General features: G+C 39.7%; 2 protein-coding genes across 4 annotated transcripts in view; one reads left to right on the top strand and one right to left on the bottom strand.

Annotated features, from left to right (window-relative positions):
- The first annotated feature begins 2,389 nt into the window (after positions 1-2,389).
- Positions 2,390-13,879, top strand: LOC106923493 (calpain-5-like). Its single transcript, XM_014996541.2, has 13 exons — positions 2,390-3,753; positions 4,657-4,842; positions 5,506-5,637; positions 6,136-6,332; positions 7,231-7,411; positions 7,506-7,696; positions 8,217-8,294; positions 8,385-8,580; positions 8,669-8,791; positions 10,258-10,460; positions 10,569-10,690; positions 10,764-10,900; positions 11,435-13,879. The coding sequence occupies exons 2-13, from the start codon at positions 4,681-4,683 to the stop codon at positions 11,612-11,614; spliced, it is 1,902 nt and encodes a 633-aa protein (XP_014852027.2). The 5' UTR covers positions 2,390-3,753; positions 4,657-4,680; the 3' UTR covers positions 11,615-13,879.
- A 3-nt stretch (positions 13,880-13,882) lies between these two features.
- Positions 13,883-18,948, bottom strand: part of LOC106923492 (serine/threonine-protein kinase PAK 3) — a 36,554-nt gene continuing 31,488 nt past the window's right edge. For all 3 annotated transcript variants that reach the window (XM_014996540.2, XM_014996538.2, XM_014996539.2), the window contains one exon: positions 13,883-18,281. In XM_014996540.2, coding sequence (XP_014852026.2) covers positions 18,192-18,281 — 90 coding nt within the window. In that variant the 3' untranslated portion in view covers positions 13,883-18,191. The remainder of the gene's footprint in view (positions 18,282-18,948) is intronic.

An 18,948-nucleotide genomic window follows, 5' to 3' on the forward strand; every position in this document is an offset into this window, starting at 1 on the left:
ATGTGACCGTTGCTGTTTCATCCAGTTTCCTCTTGAGCTGTGATTCAGGCTAAACCTGAAACTGCTGCAGTGTGTCTTAACAGGCTGTTGCTAGGTAACCAAAAAGTGAGTGAGTTGCTAGGTAACCAAAGAGCAGTGAGCTAGCTCATGCCACAAATTTGGTTTAGTTGGCCCTGAGAGGATGAGAGGCTAAAGCCTTTCAATCGCCCACATCTCCCAGAATGCTGTGCGGTTCTGGATCAGAGTTCAGTGAAATGATCAACATTTCATCTGATGTACTGATCAAATGTCTATCGCCATATATTGTTGTTGATTTATTGCTCAGCCCTAGCAAATTTCTGCAAGGTCCCCATCAGAAACATTCAGGTATGTGGCGACACTAGATGGAAATTCAGATTTTGTGGAAGTTTAATTTTTGTAAATTGCTCAACGCCACCCTGGGAATTTCGCCTCTTGCTTAAGGCACACAGGTTCAGTTATGGATGGATTAAAACATCTGAGACCATTTCAAAATTATAAAAAAAGTTCATTAAATTCTTTTGAAAATGTTTTTAAAACCAGTTTCTTTTTAAAAATGAAATCAAAGGAAATAGAAAATAGAAGAGCTGCAGCAGTGAAGTTACCGGCCGGAGGGGGCGCTATGGGGACGACATCCACCAAACAGCAAATAAAAAAAAAACCTTTAACACCAGACGCAGTGAGACAACCCAAACTCCAGAATCACAGCACACAGACGAGGAAGACACAGTCACCACACCAACACCGCCACCGGACCTCAGCAACTGCAAACAAAAACAAATAGTTAACCAATATAACAATATCAGCCCGACTAAAAAGACAAAAGGGCTGTGAACAGAAGTAGAAAAATAAAAATCAGACAATACAAGTTAAATCATTAAGACCAGGCGTGGCCCTGCCACAGCGGGAGATGAAACGGGCGCGCCGATGCCACACCCCAAACACCGCTCCAATCAGGGCGGATAACGCCGCCACAGTCCAACTTGAGAACAATTGTGCAGAAATCCGGGAGATTTATGTAGCCGGCGCAGAACAAAGCCGAACAGATCCGGGAAACGAACGTAGACAGAGCAGCAATGGTTCAACTGTGGGGAACCTGCTGATCCACAAAACATGCACACACACTCGCAGACCGAGGAAGAGAAGGAACGCAGCGCAGTGGCGTTTTACCACCAAAACATCAGCGCAACATGCACCAGCCAGCGATTTGTTGCTTTCCGCTGCCAGAGTCCACCGGACGCAAGCCACACAGTGGGAGAACAAAGACGACACATGCCTGAATGAACGCCGCAGCTCCCTTATATAGACCACGCCCACTTCAAGAACCGGAACTTCTAACCTGGAAACTTTTTGTGGGGAATTGTGTATATTTCTATACCACTACAGATAGGTTAATGTTAGCCTATTTTATTTATTTCAGAACCAGTTTCATGTGTACATGGGACCTTTGTGCTTTTGGAACAAGGCTCCAGTAAATCAGCTGGTGTCACTGAACTCTCTATACCAGTTTTACATGAACACAGACTGAGAGGACTCCATTTGAACACTAAAATGGGTTTGGAACAAATAAAACTGATCAACATTAAGCTTAAGGAAACACAACCCCAAAGTCTGGTTTTAAAAACTTGCTCCCAATTAGAAAACTTGACAGGATTATTCTAGCTTGGCCTTTGCCTTCCTGTGCCATTTTACTTGATTCAACTCTCGCCTATGGCTCAGTCTGTCTGGGCTTTCTGCCATTTACTTGGATTCCTTCTGCAAGAATTTCTACTGGGCTATTACATTGTGAACAATGACGTTAATTTGTAGTCTGTCTGTAGTTTTAGTAATGATAGCAGAGGAAGAGAATGAAATATTTCAGATTGTTTTGGCCACGTTTCCAAATATTTAATTAACATTAGCAGCCGCCTCTATTGGATCAATACCAATAAAAGGATAAAAAGTATTAAAATAAAATGAGGAGGCCTCCTATCCCTTTGTTTTGTAGAAATTTAGTACCATGAAGTAAATACGTCCTTCCTCTTCTTTCATGCCTTTCAGATTAAACAACTTTTTTCTTTCTTTTTCTCTAAAACTTACACTGTTATTTTAGTGGTATTTTTGCATTGTTACCCTGGTTTGTTTCAGTTATGCAGTGCAGTTCAGCACAGATTTAGAAAAAAAAAATCTATATGATTGACATATTATGAAAACTTGTTAAAGCATTTTGCATTTTTATAAGAAATTATCCTTAAATTGTGCCGGTCGAGACTATTCAACAGAGACCCTAAGCCTAACTCGCATGATACAGTTTGATCAACATGACAAAAGCAATTAAAATGTAGAAAAAAGTAAACTTGTTGAAAGATATAAGAACATGCTTTTTAATATCCCTCCAGAGCACACCGCTATTGACAACACGACTAATCAATTTGATTCTTATCCGAACTCAATGAAAGAAGAACTTGTAATTCTGAGACACTCACATGTTCCTTGATTCACATATTTAATTTTGAGAGAAGAACTAAGGATATTGAGAAAGAAACTGATCCGGGGTGGTTAGCCTGACCAGATCTCTTCAGGTGGGAGTCACAGTGAAGTTCAGATCGCTGGTGCCTGCCCGTTTGTTTCATTCCTACAGTTCAATTTATCAGTGGTGCAATAAAAAAAGATTTAAAAAAAAAGATTCAACATAGACAGACAATCGTATTTGTGACACTAAAATGATGACTATAATCTTGAGTTCTGTGTGTTTTGTTGAGAAAATAAATTTAAAATAAGCTAGTTTTAAAACTTAACATGTTTTGATTCAAATGGCCTAAATTGTGGTTTTAAATCAGTAACTTATTCTGGCCTATTGACCTTTATGTTACCTGTAGTTCCAGCAGATGGTTTGCTAGGATCGTTTGAATTGCCTTTTGTCTGTGGGAAAACAATACAGTGGAAGTTCTCGCTTTTCACACTCATCTGTGAAAGGCTGTAAACACGTCAGGGGTTTCTGGTCAGAGATAGCTCCTGGTTGGATGAGCAAAGATACGCCTTATTTGAATAAATTAAAGATAAGAATACGCCTTTTACTATAAAACTTTCTACACAGAAGTAACAGATCAGATTTGCTCTTGCAACTCTCCAAAGATGTCTTTGCACGTCTTTGCTTTTCTTCTTTCCATTTATGTCAGGTAAATGAATGTATGTCTCCGTTGTTCTGCAGTTTCTGGTGTAAGTTTATACATTGTCTTATATTGGATTAAACTCCGTAATTCTGTGACGTCAACACGCATTGTTGTTGCTTTCCTTGTGGCCACACTTGGCTCGCCGGGAGGACCTGGGATCCAGAGGAAGAGAGAGCCAAACTTTTTCCAAAGTTAATTAATTTAGATATTATTCTTCCGTAATAGTTTCTAAACAAGACCAGCAAGTTTCTACCAGTTTTACCTTCAGAGGACGCAGGGGTGTTTATTTTCTGTTTCCCCTTCCTTTAATACTTTCAGAGGTCCAATCGGTCGTTTTACATGACGCATACTCCTACACACTGTTAAAGCCGCCAGGCCAGTTTTCTGACCCTGCTTTTGTGAACTCCTCACAGCAGCAGAGCAGGAAATCTCATTTCATTCAGAGCGAGGTGTGGTAGACAGCTGTTTCGTGTTGTGGCTTCTGAAGCTTAAGCGTGGACTGACTTGTAACACTTGACGTGGAGTTTCAGGGAAGATTGAAAGAATCTAAGTTCATCTTCACAAGAATAAGACTTTCTGGTTGGTAAGTGTTGCTTTTGAAATGTTTCTGTTCTTCATTTGTAACTTTTAAGAACATGTTACACAACTTTGGTATAAAATACTGACTAAAGAGCAGCGTTTACTGTTTACTGAACCTCAGTTTGATCTTTACTTTAAGTACATTTTACTTTGTTTCTCTTGTTGAAATAAACATGAACGTGTCTTTAATCAATCAATCAATCAATCAATCAAATTTTATTTGTATAGCACATTTCAGCAGCAAGGCATTTCAAAGTGCATTACATAATTAAAATAAAAACAACACGTGACATTGAATAAACAGTGACAAAGAGAAAGAGATCTTTTTCTTTAAAAAAAGAAAAAGAAAAAGAGATTAAAAAGATAAAAACATTAAGACCTGCACCCCTTAAACAAATGGTTTTCCCTGATCTTTATGTTGGTTCACGTACATCCTGGAAACACTGGGAAGTGAAGATGGCGTCACCTGTAACAGCCAGGTGAAAAACAACATTTCTTGAGACTTTTTTTTTTTTTTACATTTTATGCTTTAATATTCCAGTGAAGAAAAGCAAATTAAAATCTTGCCATAAAAATGGTAAATCCAAGAAAAGTCTCAATAAATTCTCAGTCAATACTGAATGACCAGTTATCAAGCCACCTCACCGTTCAGGTATGCAGGTAAAATGTCAGCGATAAGCACATCAAGCGTAACGACATTTATGTTCTACAGCCAGCAAAGGTGAAGGCATCAAATCTTTTCCAATATCATAAATACTTTTCATCTGTCCAGACAAACTCAATGAGTCCACTCAGACTCACTCAGGGTCATGGGTCAGTCTGGAGCAGTACAGCAATCCCACCAAGACTAAATCATTTCTGATTCCTCCCAAATAAAGACCAGAATCCTCTGCTGTCTCATCTGCAGCTGTGAGGCCTCAGCATCTCCACCATGTCTGTCGCTTATAAGGATCAGCTCTATGCTGAGCTGAAGAAGCAGCACAACCAGAACGGGACGCTGTTTGAAGACCCAGAGTTCCCAGCCACCGATTCATCGATTTATTACAAGGACCTCCCTGATGTAATTCGATTTGTGGAGTGGAAACGACCTGGGGTGAGTTTATGTCACTCCAGAAATGTTTAAAATCTTTTATGTCTCCATAGATTAACTTTTTTTCTTGTTCTGACAAAGTAATATTCTTGATCGTGTCTGCATGGCCCTGAAGGCAGACTCCTAATTTGAACAAATGAAGCAACTCACATGAATTTTGTCACTTTTTTTTTTTGTTTTTTTTGTTGCTTTCCTGTTACTTTTAGGATTTATTTTTAAAATAAATCTGTGCTTAACCATAAACACTGCATGTTCAAGCCAGGCACATAATTTCAAAGTAAAAGGAAATGACAAATGTGTTTAATCTTTTTACAAATAAAATCTTAAAAGTGTGGGATGTATTTGCATCTTGCACTCATGTACCAATACTTTCTACAAACACGACTGGATGGAATACATACACACATATTCATGAAATTCTTTGATTAAGTTAATTTAAATTAAAAATAATTACAATACCTAAAAATTAAATATCAGGTGAGTCTTTCCTACGTGAGAATGTGGTCTGGTACCAGGCTGATTCTGTGCCTTCAAATAATTTTAATTGGAGAAGTTTCACATAACTTAGAAATTGATGTAGAAATGTTTGTTTTAGCCAGGTAAATTATCAAAGTTGCCATTGATTTATTTATTCAAAAAGTAGATATATACTTTTTTATGTTTTAGGAAATATGTAAAAACCCACGCCTGTTTGTAGAGGGCGTCAGCTCTCATGACTTGAACCAGGGGAGTATGGGAAACTGCTGGATGGTTGCCGCCTGCGCCTCCCTGGCTTTAAGACCAAAACTCTGGGAGAAGGTGAGTTTACTTAAAATTGTTAATTAAAAAGTCTGTTTTAGCACTTCAAAATATTTATTTCAGACTATTGTTGAAATTAATAAATCAAGAAAGTGTCTAACAAGAAAGACTTTGGTAACAATTTGTCCCCGAAACTGTGGTATGCAGTTTTCCATTTTAAAACTTGACAGAAACTTAACACCAAAGAAGTCCAAGTAGCTTTTAACAGTAGAAAAAGTGGAGAGAAAAATGTGCAAGTGATCTGTTCCAACAACAATGCAGCTGATTCAGTTTCATTCCTTCAAAATATTCCAACACAACCTCTGTTACTGTAAAGCAGACACAGGTTACCCATAATGCGGTACTTTAAAGATTTAGAAATTCAAATGTATATCCCGAGGATGACTGCCCATTTCCTAATCCAATATTTAAATTGTTTACTACCATCGCTTTGGAGGAGATGCCATTGTGGCAAACCGCGAGACGTTTGGTAAATTTATTGTCTTTGCATGTTTCCAGGTAATTCCTGACTGGAAGGAGCAGGAGTGGGACTCAAACTACGCTGGGATTTTCCACTTCCGGTTCTGGATTTTCGGTCAGTGGACAGACGTGGTGATAGACGACCGGCTGCCGACAATCAACGGACAACTCATCTACTGCCAGTCAAAACAAAACAATGAGTTCTGGAGCGCCCTGCTGGAGAAAGCCTATGCCAAGTCAGTAAACCGAATCTGTTCCTCAGCATCCTGTACATTCACTGGCAGCCCTGATAAAACTGCATGAAAAGCCTTAAAATAAATGAATATGTTATTGTGATTCTATAGTGTCACTAAAAAACTGTGAAAAACCTGACCTTTAAGCTGAGTACATTTGTTCGATTTGAATAAGAAGTATGTCACTTTTTTAACTCATTCAGAGGAAAACAGAATTTTTAAGTGTCAGTCCATAACTTCATGCAAAGAAAAGAGTCATCTAAGCAATGCTGTGGTGTCTTATCTTCATGGATTATGTTGCTGAAAGTATTCACTCATGCATTCATTCATTAAATCCAGACACACTTCTAGAAACATTTGTGAATGAATAGATCAGTACTAGGAGCTCAGAGTGGCATCATGACACAATGTCACTTGTGCAAAACCTCGATCTAACTTTGCAATCAGCTGTTGGTTTGTTTCTAAGAAGTTAGAAACCACAGCAGCTCAGCCACCAAGTGGTAGGCCATGTGAAATCACCGAGTGGAGTCACTTGATCCAGAGGAACCTGCTGCGCAGAGGTCACACCTTTCTGAGTCAACAGCTACAGATATCCACTTCATGTGGTCATCAGATTAGCTCATGGACAGTGTGTAAACACAACTCAAACGCAATGCAAAGTGTTGGATGCATTGGTATAAAACATGCCGTCACCCGACTCTGGAGCTGTGGAGACACGTTGCTTGGAGTGATGAAACTTAGTTATTTCTCGTCTGTCTGGTAATCCAATGGAGCCAGCTGTTGCCAGGAGAACATACACAGATAGATTTTTAGTATTTTCCACCACATGAATATTTTAAGTTATCAAATTATTTTAGTTGACTATCAACTCTTCGAATGTCCCTCCTCCCACTGTGTCCAGGCTCTTTGGCAGCTATCAGTCCCTGGATGGAGGTAACGCTACAGATGCTGTGGTGGATTTTACTGGAGCTGTGGCAGAAACCATTGACCTGAAACCATACAGGACAGATAACCAAGAGAAGTTGTTTGATAATCTAGTCAAGGTGTGGGAACACAATGGAATCATCAACGCCTCCATTGATGTGAGTGACTACGTGTCGCTGGAAGTTCTCTCTGTTTACGTTTCCTTAGTCTTCAGGAATGCCAAAATCAAACATTTTCTTTGAAATTTCACAGCCTCGAGGATTTGGACTTGAGTCGAAGACTGAAGAGGGGCTGGTGCGAGGCCATGCGTACTCGGTCACTGACGTGAAACGAGTAGATTTGGATAACAGGCTGCGGGCCTACTTTAACAGTGAAACCATTCCACTCATCCGCCTGAGAAATCCCTGGGGTAAAGCTGAGTGGACAGGAGCGTGGAGTGACAGGTCAGGAGGGGTCATGTGGTAGTCATTTTCCTAACAGTGAGTTAGGTTTAGCTAGCCCCAATCTTTCAGAGCTTTATTCTTAAAAATAATTTGAAAACATAGTATAGTACATGTTGTACAGTTGCTAGCACACTTACCTGGTAGCCAAGAATGTCCTTGGTTTGATGTGGCATTTTCATGTTAAAGGTTAAGCAGTAGTATTTCCAGAATACCTACATGACAAGTAGTTTTACAGTGGAATAAGACAAGGAAACAACTTGAGCAATCTGTCAACAACAAATCCAGTTACATTTCTTAAGAATATTGCAACAAAATCTGTCACTTGGAAGGAGTCCCAGATTATGATGCATTTACTCTGTAAAGACACAAATATAAAAACCATGCATTATTTCTTCCATGTTACAGGGTGACACATGTGAAACAGTTGTAGTCTAAAGTAGAAAGCTTGGAACATTCTCTGTATCTTATGAAAGTTTCCTGGTAAATAACCACCTTTTTGCCTTTGATCGTTGTTTGTCAGTTCTGAAGAATGGTCAAAGGTCGATGACACAGAAAAGGCCAACCTCGGCATCACAGTGGCAGACGATGGAGAGTTTTGGTGGGTCGGGGTCTCTGATTACACTCTGATTACATTTTAATTTGATTCCTAACTGTTCAGTATCGATGCGCTCTCTGTTTGGATCAACAGGATGTCATTCACAGACTGGTGCAAGAACTTAGATGAAGTGGATATTTGCCATCTAATGAACACCTCAGTGGTGAGCATCCATAAGAACTGGAATGTGGAAGCGCTTTTTGGAAAATGGACTCAAAACAGCGACCCCCTGCTGAACCGCTGCGGTGGTTGTACCAACCACATGGAGACATTTCTGCAGAACCCACAGGTGCTGACGGCTCTGGAGAAACTCGGTCAGTCTATCTACACATACTAACTAACAACTTAAAACTAATGCATTTCCCCTTCTCTTCCAGTACTTGTTTGATGTCACCAAAGAATCTGACGAGGTCCTGACTTCACTGCAGCAGAAAGACAGAAGGATCTACAGGAAAGAAGGTCAAGGAGACAATCTAAGCATCGGCTTCACCATCGTAAAGGTAACACAAATCATCTATACAACTCTCTGTTGTAAAAAAATAAGGACTCTGAGATTAATGAGGCAAACACCGGTGGATAGTTGTAATGGAAAGCTGTGATTATATATTTGTATGTACAATTAAAACAATACATTAAAAGACATATTTTTTTCTCACTGTCTGACATGAAATCAGGCTCTGATAGATTTATTGGTAACATCTGAATTAACTGGACTCAGATGACTAATAAGGCTCGCTTGTGTTCCCCAGTAAGTACTGGTTAACTACTCATTAGTACATATTAGTTCCTAACTACTGCAGTTTGGTGTTCCTGATCCTAAAGTGTTATCCCCTTACAAATTAAAATTATTTGGAAAGCAGTTTATCAAGTTATCTGTCTGATTTAGGTCAGACAAAAAATAAACTAAAACAAATGAAAGGGAGCAAATATATTCTAATCATAGTTAAACTACCGTATTTTCCGCACTACAAGGCTCACCTAAAAACCTTCAATTTCCTCAAAAACCGACAGTACGTCTTATAATCCGGTGCGCCTTATATATGCACCAATATTGAACCACAACAGATCTAGCAACTACGGTAAGCAGCCGCCGGCTTCATTTTCGCCCGTAGAAGAAGAAGCGCGCGGTGCATGCTGGGATAGTTGTCAGAACGCTGGTTTGTTAATAAAGTTTGACTGACCTATCTACCTACCGACCGTCTAGAACAGTGTTTCTCATCCCTGGTCCTCACCGCCCCCATGTCCTGGATGTTTTAGGTTTTTCCCTTCTGCTACACACCTGAATAGTATCTCGGGGTGATTAACAGGCTTCTGCAGTACTTGATGGTCATGCAATCATTTGAATCAGCTGTTCTGGAATAGAGACAAGCAGGGTAAAAAACAAGCAAAACAAGCAGGGGGGCGCAGAGGACCAGGGTTGAGAGACACTGGTCTAGAATGTACTTGGGTAATTTAGCACCACGTTCTCCACGAACATGCTGTGCGCGAACGGAGAAGGGTGACCATCGTCCGGCCACGCCCCGGCCCAGTCGCGGCTCTCCTCGCAGACCGGAGTCGGACTGTTTTGTTGAAATTCTTTATGTCAACAAAGCGGCTTTAGACATTCATCCGGGGTGCTTCGACTAGGGTTACCAAGGGACCAGCCTCTGTACATTTAAATCCGGGGAAGGCGGGGGAAGAGAGACAGAGACTGCGGCGGTAGCGTGTCGGTTGGTCTGTGTTACCCAGAAAGCAGTTGGGCACAATATCGCAACACCAACACCGTGAGTGAAACAATGACTGGGGCAGCCTACTATATAAAGTACCTAGGGAGGGCTCACTCATTCAATAGGGACAGGTGGCAACCCCAAACTGTACCGTCTATTCTATGCGTATTTTAATGCGGTATATGGGGGGGGGGGAAAGCAGTGTACATGCACAGAAATAAGCTGCAGTGACGAATGTACAACCTGGACTTCCCCTCCAGGTGGAAGTGAACAGGAAGTATCGTCTGCATAAACTAGAGACGCTAGAAATTATGCATGGGTTCACCTACATCAACGCTCGGACGGTGTTCAAGAGAATCGAGCTGCCACAGGGCCGATATGTCGTCATCCCGACCACCTACGAGCCTTTCATAGAAGGAGAGTTCATGCTCCGGATTTACACGGACGTGGACAACGGCTGCCGGTAAAAAACTGATGGCACAGAAAATTCAAATGATTTAAACTAATCTGTGGCTGCCTTTTGATTGAAGTCAGAATATTAAGAAACATGTTTTCTATCCATGTCCCTCAGGGAGCTAGTGAAGGACAAACCACAGCCTAAAAGTTGTACTGCGCCCTGTGAATATCCTCAACTTGTTACCCACATACATGTGTACAGAGCTGAGATCGGTCAGCAAGGAGACCAGGCGGAGGGTAAGAGAATGTTTTCTCAAACGAGTCCTGCTCATTTATAATTCACAGAAATGAAACTAAATGCATCTTTTAGGCATAAACCCATATGTGATCATTTCCTGCGAGGGCCAATCAGTGAGGTCCACCACCAAGAAGAACACTTTGACCCCGGTTTTTGAATTTAGCGCAATTTTCTACAGGAAGAAGGTCGCAGAGCCCATAACGGTGCAGGTAAGTTGAAAAATCAGTGACAGTGATTAGTCTCAGATCAGTGGGGCTGGTATTTACTGCCAAGGCTTACAGGTGTGTTTTTAGTCATTTACTGTTTTTAGGGATGAAAAAACATCAGAAGGCAGAAAAAAGACTTTAAATGAAAACAAAGCAGAGTCAGGATTTCTTTGAACATAAATGGTAAATTGAAAGGCTTTCCCTATACATACTTAAATAAACTAAATGCTTAAAAGCACATGTACACAAGTACTGGCAAGCCTGGCAACCCCACAAATAAGTGTTAAATTTATTTAACAATAATGCTTCCACATCACGGTGGTAAACTAATATATATTTATTACATATTCAAAAAACTGTAGACCAGGGTAGAAGGGCTAAACATGCAACACCTCTACTACAGCACAGTATGTAAAGTGCTTTTAATTACACGTAATTAAATAACACTAAATTAATTGCAGCCTGGGCAAAAATTTCTATTCTAACACAAATCACCTCCTGTGTTATTTGCTACTGAACCTGTCTGGTCTTTTCCAGTTGTGGAGCGATGACCTTGGATCGGACAAATTTTTGGGAGAAGTCTTACTGCCAGGGATGCCTGATGACAACTCTTCCCGTTGGTATTGGCTGAAGAATAAAGGCAGTAAGAAGGCAGACAATATGCCCAGCATAATCGCCCTGAGGCTCGTCACTTCAAACGAGCTGACAGCCTTGTAATGAGACGGCGCCTTCATCAATATTTAAAACATACAGGATCTTTGTGTGTCAGTGAACCAAAACAGCTCAAGCACTGTCCATGTTGAGTTAATTTTTAGAAAGTTAGAAGAAAACAAGATGCTTCTGACCAGATTTTGGGTAAATCTTTGATTTCTTATTGAACTTGGGGGACCTACCTTTTAATATTGGAGCAAGATTTAGAGAAACTGTTTGTAACCCACAAGACAGGTTACTTTAAATACCTTTAATAGTAGATGGCAAGTTAAGTTAATTTACTTTACTAATACCAACACTACAGAAGTATAAAGGAAGTTGGGCCTGATCAGGAGATTCTAAATTCGGGTGAGCCTAGGTGTGAACAACAGAGAAGAGCACACAATGTATATAAAAAAGTAGAATTTAACATAGACAACATTTGTGGATCCACAACAAAAATTGTGTGCTTTTTAAAAAATAAAATTAATAAAAGAAATAACACAGTCTTTTTGATGTCTGTCAAATGTTCTTTCAAAGTTTGTTTAGTCTTTCCAATGTGTCTGTGAAATATTTTTTAATGTTTCAGGGCTGGTGACCAGTCGGGTCACCATCTACCAGTTCACTCGGTTCTCTGGGCTGGGGCTCGCCATCCAAGTTCTTGTGGGGGTGATATTGATGTCTCTGGGCACGATGCTTCAAAAGTGCACCATAAAAAAAAACCTGACCTGGAAGAAGGTCAAAGTAAAGTATCTTAAAATTTAGGATGCTAATATCAACAAAGCTTAAGCAACAATTCAAATTTCAATCTAAAAGTGCCAAAGTACATCTATAAGACTAAATCTAACATTCAAAATGTGGATTAGAAACCCGCATTAGCTCTGACCTACAGAGAACAGAAAGTTCCTAAGTAATAAAAGCACATTACAGTACCATGACATTAATGTCGAAATATTAAAACATGTACTAATAGAAAAAGAAGTAAATTTACATAGGACAAATACAACATACACAATATTAATGATATAAAGTTTACAATACAATTTTATTTTTTATTAAATTTGAACAGTTATTAGGTATTTTAGCCCATTTTTAGCGAATTTACTGGGCCAACGGCTGAGCCCGTGCGATTACTCACCGATGCTTCAATGCTACACAACTACAGGGGGATTTTTCCGGACGTCAGCTGTTAGAACAGAAGCTTTCTGAGATCTAAGAAAAACCACATTCACTATTTTGAATTATTAATTCTGCGATACTATTTTAACATCGTCTTACCTATTTTCAGGATTCTTCGTAGAATTTAACACAATCTTACAGGGGATTTACGGAACAACCGTCAGCTCTCAGCTCTCAAGGGAGTTGTTACACGCAATCTGAGCTAAATCTCAGCGCTGCAGTTGAAGGGGCGGGACAATCAACCTGATTGGCTGATGTGAAATCTGACTGTGCCAGTTATTGATTGTTTAATCTGTCACTAAAAGCAATCACTAAAGGGATATTTCACAGGTTTTAAAGATTTTTAGCACTTTTTTTAATCAATATTTATGAACATATTTACAAACATATTCTTTTTTATACTTTATTACTCTTTAACCTCGTTGTAGAATAAGATCTTAAATCAACATCAATTAATTTTTTACTTGTGTTTTTAACACTGGTTTACATGTTAGTTTACAAATCTGGAACAAACTTAGAAAATGCCACCTTCTGTATAGAATCAGACATGGAGCATCAACATTTACCTTTATATTGTGCAAATCCAGAACTCAACCCAGAACAACTGGAATCAACATTTAGTTTTATACTTCACTAATCTTACCAAACGTGGAGAACCAACATCTGTTTTTATCAGAACAAGAATCCAGAGAAACACCTGCTAGTTTATATAGACGACTTCTTCTTACTCTTATTAAACAGGGGACCTATATGTAGTTTTATACTTTTTAACTTTTGTCTTTTGGTTTTGTTGTTGGTGTTTCCTTCCAATTCAGTGTGAACTGCCTTGTTGCTGAAAATGTGATTTAAAAATTACTTTACCTTCTTTTTATAAACATGTTCTAGTTTGACTGCTATGTATTTTTGTTTTGGGAAAATAATTTCTTTATGAAACTATATTGTAAGCAAAATTGAAGTAACTGTCAGTGACATTAAAACATGATGCAAATACGCCATTATTCATTAAAAAAATATCCAATCATCGGTTGTGTAGCTTTTACCAACAAAGCAGGTGGTGCTTTGTTGGTAAAATTATGCAGGCATGACAACTTAAAAATAAATGTATTCTCCAGACTCTTGTTTTTCCTCATCTTTTTATTTTCAGTCCAGTTCCCAAACTGCAATATTTTGTATTTTTACACTCAAGACACAGCCATGCACGATTCAAAGTTCAAAAAGTCTATTGCTTCAACCACAGTTAAAAATAGTTTATCCAAAACCTCATTTCTCTCCCCCGATTCTTGCTTGTCCTTTTTTTTATTTATTTATTTATTTTCAAAGACAGGGAAAGGTCTGCCGAGGTACGCCGGATAGATCAGCAGTTTTACAAAGCTAGACAGTAATAAGAGTAATAATAATAATAAAGATAATAATTTAAAAAGTAACATTTTTTGTCTTTGTTCCATTCTCTTGATACACATTAATAGAGGAATTTTTCACACCACGTGTACAGGTTTACACATTCAGAAGATAGGAATGTACAGGAGCAACCACAGAAAAGAGTGGGAAGGAGAGGACGGGGGGCAGGTGTGGGTGTGGGTGGGCACGTCAGTGGCGTCTCCTGTCCCGAAGTTCACCTTTGTGCTCATAGTTCAGACCTGTACAAGGGTTAGAAAGGCCAAAACGTCCCAGGGCCGGGGAGGTTTTCCGACAGGCCACACGCAGCGACACGGAGGAAGAGGATGAAGAGAAGGTCAGTCGCGCTCGGCCTGGACTGACTGTGTGGGCCTGCACACAGAGAGCCGGGATCAGCGGCTCGCTCCACAGGTGAAGAACTGTCTGCTATAGAGCCCCCTCCCAAAAAAACAAAAAAAATAAAATCAGAGAGGCGGATCCGGGAGTGTGCAGAGACGGCATGTGGGTTGGACTTTCTCTGTTTTTTGGTTGTTTTTCTGTTTTCTTGTTTTTTTCAATTGCCAGGGTGCAGAACATTTATCGGTACCATACGAGTCACCTGAATTATCAGCTTAAGTTACACAGTTCTGAAAAACAGACAGGGAGGGCAGGGGGAGAGGACCTGCCATATTTACATACATACATTTCCTAACAATCCCAGCCTATGCGTTTCGGGAGATAACAGTGTACAGTTTGTTTTCACATGCATGGAATCTGCTGCGTCCTCAGGTCTGTCGCCTCTCCTGCATCTTCTGTACAGAGGAGGTACAATGTTTCTGAGCAGCTACCCTGCACCTCAAAGGTAAGGTGGAAAACAGGAGTGAGGCATCTTTTAGTGCAGATTGAGGCAGCCCCCTATCATCATCACACAAACAGACCCACACACACACACACACACACAGGGGAGCTACAATGCCGGTAAGAAATGTGCATCCACTCGTCATTGGTAGGAACGTCATCGGTTTTGGTCGTTTATTCACTTCATTCTTTCTGTAGCCACCAACAAGGTTCTGACAGAACTCATGTCCTGCCATAGGTCTGGTTTGTAAAATATGGTCTGGGGGTGGACAATATGATTAAAAATCGTTCTACCATAAGAATGTCATCAGTTGACATCGTTAGTTATTTGTTTGTTTTCGTTATCTAAAATAATGTCAGACTGTTGATGTGACCGTTGCTGTTTCATCCAGTTTCCTCTTGAGCTGTGATTCAGGCTAAACCTGAAACTGCTGCAGTGTGTCTTACTCAACAGGCTGTTGCTAGGTAACCAAAAAGTGAGTGAGTTGCTAGGTAACCAAAGAGCAGTGAGCTAGCTCATGCCACAAATTTGGTTTAGTTGGCCCTGAGAGGATGAGAGGCTAAAGCCTTTCAATCGCCCACATCTCCCAGAATGCTGTGCGGTTCTGGATCAGAGTTCAGTGAAATGATCAACATTTCATCTGATGTACTGATCAAATGTCTATCACCATATATTGTTATTGATTTATTGCTCAGCCCTAGCAAATTTCTGCAAGGTCCCCATCAGAAACATTCAGGTAGGTTAATGTTAACCTATTTTATTTATTTCAAAACCAGTTTCATGTGTACATGGGACCTTTGTGCTGTTGGAACAAGTCTCCAGTAAATCAGCTGGTGTCACTGAACTCTCTATGCCAGTTTTACATGAACACAGACTGAGAGGACTCCATTTGAACACTAAAATGGGTTTGGAACAAATAAAACTGATCAACATTAAGCTTAAGGAAACACAACCCCATAGTCTCTGGTTTTAAAGACTTGCTCCCAATTAGAAAATAACAGACTATACTCAAAAGCAGAGTCTATGTTTTAAATGAAGTCTCTCAGTTCTGCTCAGAAAAATAATCAATTATCCAGCCAGGATTATGTCAGAAGTTCGTTGGTGGCTATAAAAAGTGTGAAGCAAGAACAGTTAACTTGTTCCAAAGCCCGATATTAACACATTAACGTTGAGGATGAGTTTATGCGTGTTTCTCACGGCATTGTACGTGGAGGAATGCCGGAGGAAGCTAGTGAATGCAACCACGGACGGATGAACTTTGTACTGGAATGAGTTTAACCTCTAAACCAGATACGAGAGGAATGGGTACAATCATAGGAACGGCACTCCTTAATTAGCTCAACGGATAACGCTCACCTGTCAAATCTGTCACGTATTTGAAAACGAACAACAAAATGTAACGACCTTATGAGAAACAAGTCAAAATACAAAACACATTAAAAAAAAAAACAACTAAAGCTTGGACGAGGAGCAACTTGGATTTTATGTGAGAAGGACGTGAAGTTTTTCACCTGACCAGGTCGCCTCTAACATCAACATTCAGAAGGAAAATTAAGATTACAATAAAAAGACATTTTGTTGTTTTTGTAAATGAGACGCATTTCTCCTGGATTTCATCTTTTGCTCACGGTTTAAGGTTTAAATGAGAAGCATGGACTTCAGATTGAATTCAGGATTATTATCTTCATTCATTGCTTTTCTTCTAATTTATGGAAACCATATCACATGTTCCACAGTGCTTTGAAAAAGTATTCAAACTTACTGAATCTGTTTTCATATTTGGTAATTTTATAACCACAAACTCCATGTTACAAATACAACATTGTAGAGCATGATTGTGGCAGTGGAAGGAAAACAATGCACAGCTTACAATTAAAAAAATATTAAAGGTGTAATCAATTTTATGATCCTACATAAAATCAAGGAGCCCAACTACTAAGATATGATAATCCAGCTGGACTAAAATGAAAAGGAAATCGATAAGAAGCCATTTTAGAGAGACATGGAGCTAAAAACAGGACAATCCAGGAAGTAAATCTGCTAAATGGCACCGATCATTTTCCTTCAACTTCACAATTATGAATCATAAATAAAGTCCAAATTCAAAACACAAAGCTGATGTTTGCAACATGACAAAATGTGGAAAGGCTTTTGTATCGCACTGTAAGAAAAAACAAGAACAAAAACAAAAAGAACATTAATGATAAAAATTTTGGAGTAATAATGTTTCAAATGATAGTTTGTGTCAGAAGGTTTCAGAAATTATATTATAAATAATGAAGACTCTATATATTCAAGAAGTAATTTAAAATAAACCAAATTTAAAAATTAAATTGAATTTATGTCCAGTGATTAAAAAAAATAATAATTGAACAAGAGGTTGAGCACAAATCATATAAAAGAACTGCAGAAATTGATTTTGGAAAAGGTAATTAAAGCTTTCGTGAGTCATGAAGAAATCATTCCTGAATCTCTTTTCCTCTTCCGGCAGTTGCATTCCTACATTCATTCACACATGTCAACACACGAAACACAGCAGAATTACGCCACAGCAGAGGAGGCGATCTGCAGAGGGTCAGCGGTGCTTCTTCACAGAACCACGGTCATGCAGGCTGACGTCGGGTCCAAACCGGGACGGAAGGAAGCCGATCCTGACCCGGGATGGGGAAGAAATCTTTGTTTCTCCGTTTCGCTGCTGCAGCAGTTTTTTATTTTCACTCTTGAGAAAAAGCACCTTTCCTTCTCGCTTTTATCTAAACTATTTTTTCCTTTGCCGCTTAGGGAGCGATTTGTCCCAAAACAAGACATAATGTGAACAGAAGTGCACGGTTTGTTTATACACACACACACACGCTTACACGCACGAACACACACACACGCACACACACACACGCACACACACACACACGCATGTCTGACATACTTCTGATGGACTGCTCTACATGTACAGTGCTGGAGAAGTAAACACGGAGGCAAGGTCTGTTTTTTCAGCAGCGTGGCCGAGAGGCTGCAAAGCCAGATGTCCGTCCCACAGACGAGGCCTGGAGGACGGGTGGTGGGGGAGGGGCTTATGTCCTTGTGCTGTCACTGTCAGTCACACAAACCCGCCCTGTTCACCCAAACCCCTGCTGTCATGAAGCAACGCGTCAGCGGCAGCGCTCCGGCCTTGGGCTTGGACAGGGAGCCCCGCCCTCAGCGACTGCTGTTCTTTATGGCTTCCTTAGCAGCTACAATCAGAGGCGTCAGGCTGGAAAGAGGCTTCGCCAGCTTGAGGAAGGAATGCTGCAGGCACAAAGGAGGAGATGAGAGCATGGACAGGAGAGATTCTGTCAACTTGTGGTTAAGATTGTGAGGATCAGGTGACACGTGTGCACAGATGGAAAATACATCTAATATGTAGCTCTATAAAAAATTAGGAGACCACTTAAAATGATCACTTTTACTCTGTATAGGTTTATGTTTGAATAAAATGAACATTGTTCTTTTGTTCTATGAATTACTGACAACATGTCTCTGAAGTTCCAAGCAAAAATGTTGTTTTTATATGCAGAAAATGAGAAATTGTCTCAATAACGAAAGCGATCCAGTGCTTTCAGACCTTAAATAACGCAAAGAAAACAAGTTTAAATTCATTTAGGAAAAACAATACGAATGTTTTAATTCAGGAAGAGTTCAGAAATCAATATTTGGAGGAAAATAACCAGGAGGTTTTCAATGGGGTTCAGTTCAGTGGACTGAGCTGAATAATTCAATCTTAACTTTTGAGGAAATCAGGACAACTTCAGGTTGTTCCTTACAATCTAATTAAATCTCTTCTCACACCAGCAGGATAAATCTGACTTTGAACCGCAAAAACAGAACTTCTTACCAATTAGTTTTGGTTTAGTTTTTAGCACAAATTTCTTAAGAAACTTAAAATAAAGAAAACTTACATGCACGTCACTTTTCA

This window comes from Poecilia mexicana, unplaced genomic scaffold (assembly GCF_051168715.1).
Source record: "Poecilia mexicana isolate PSO_F unplaced genomic scaffold, ASM5116871v1 scaffold_14, whole genome shotgun sequence".
Lineage (NCBI taxonomy): Eukaryota > Metazoa > Chordata > Actinopteri > Cyprinodontiformes > Poeciliidae > Poecilia > Poecilia mexicana.

Bases quoted from the DNA above. Each gene is read 5' to 3' on its own strand.
- LOC106923493 (XM_014996541.2), top strand. From the start codon at position 4,681: ATGTCTGTCGCTTATAAGGATCAGCTCTATGCTGAGCTGAAGAAGCAG. The intron at 5,638-6,135 runs GTGAGTTTACTT...GCATGTTTCCAG, and splicing joins GACCAAAACTCTGGGAGAAG to GTAATTCCTGACTGGAAGGA. The intron at 8,792-10,257 runs GTAACACAAATC...CTTCCCCTCCAG, and splicing joins TCGGCTTCACCATCGTAAAG to GTGGAAGTGAACAGGAAGTA.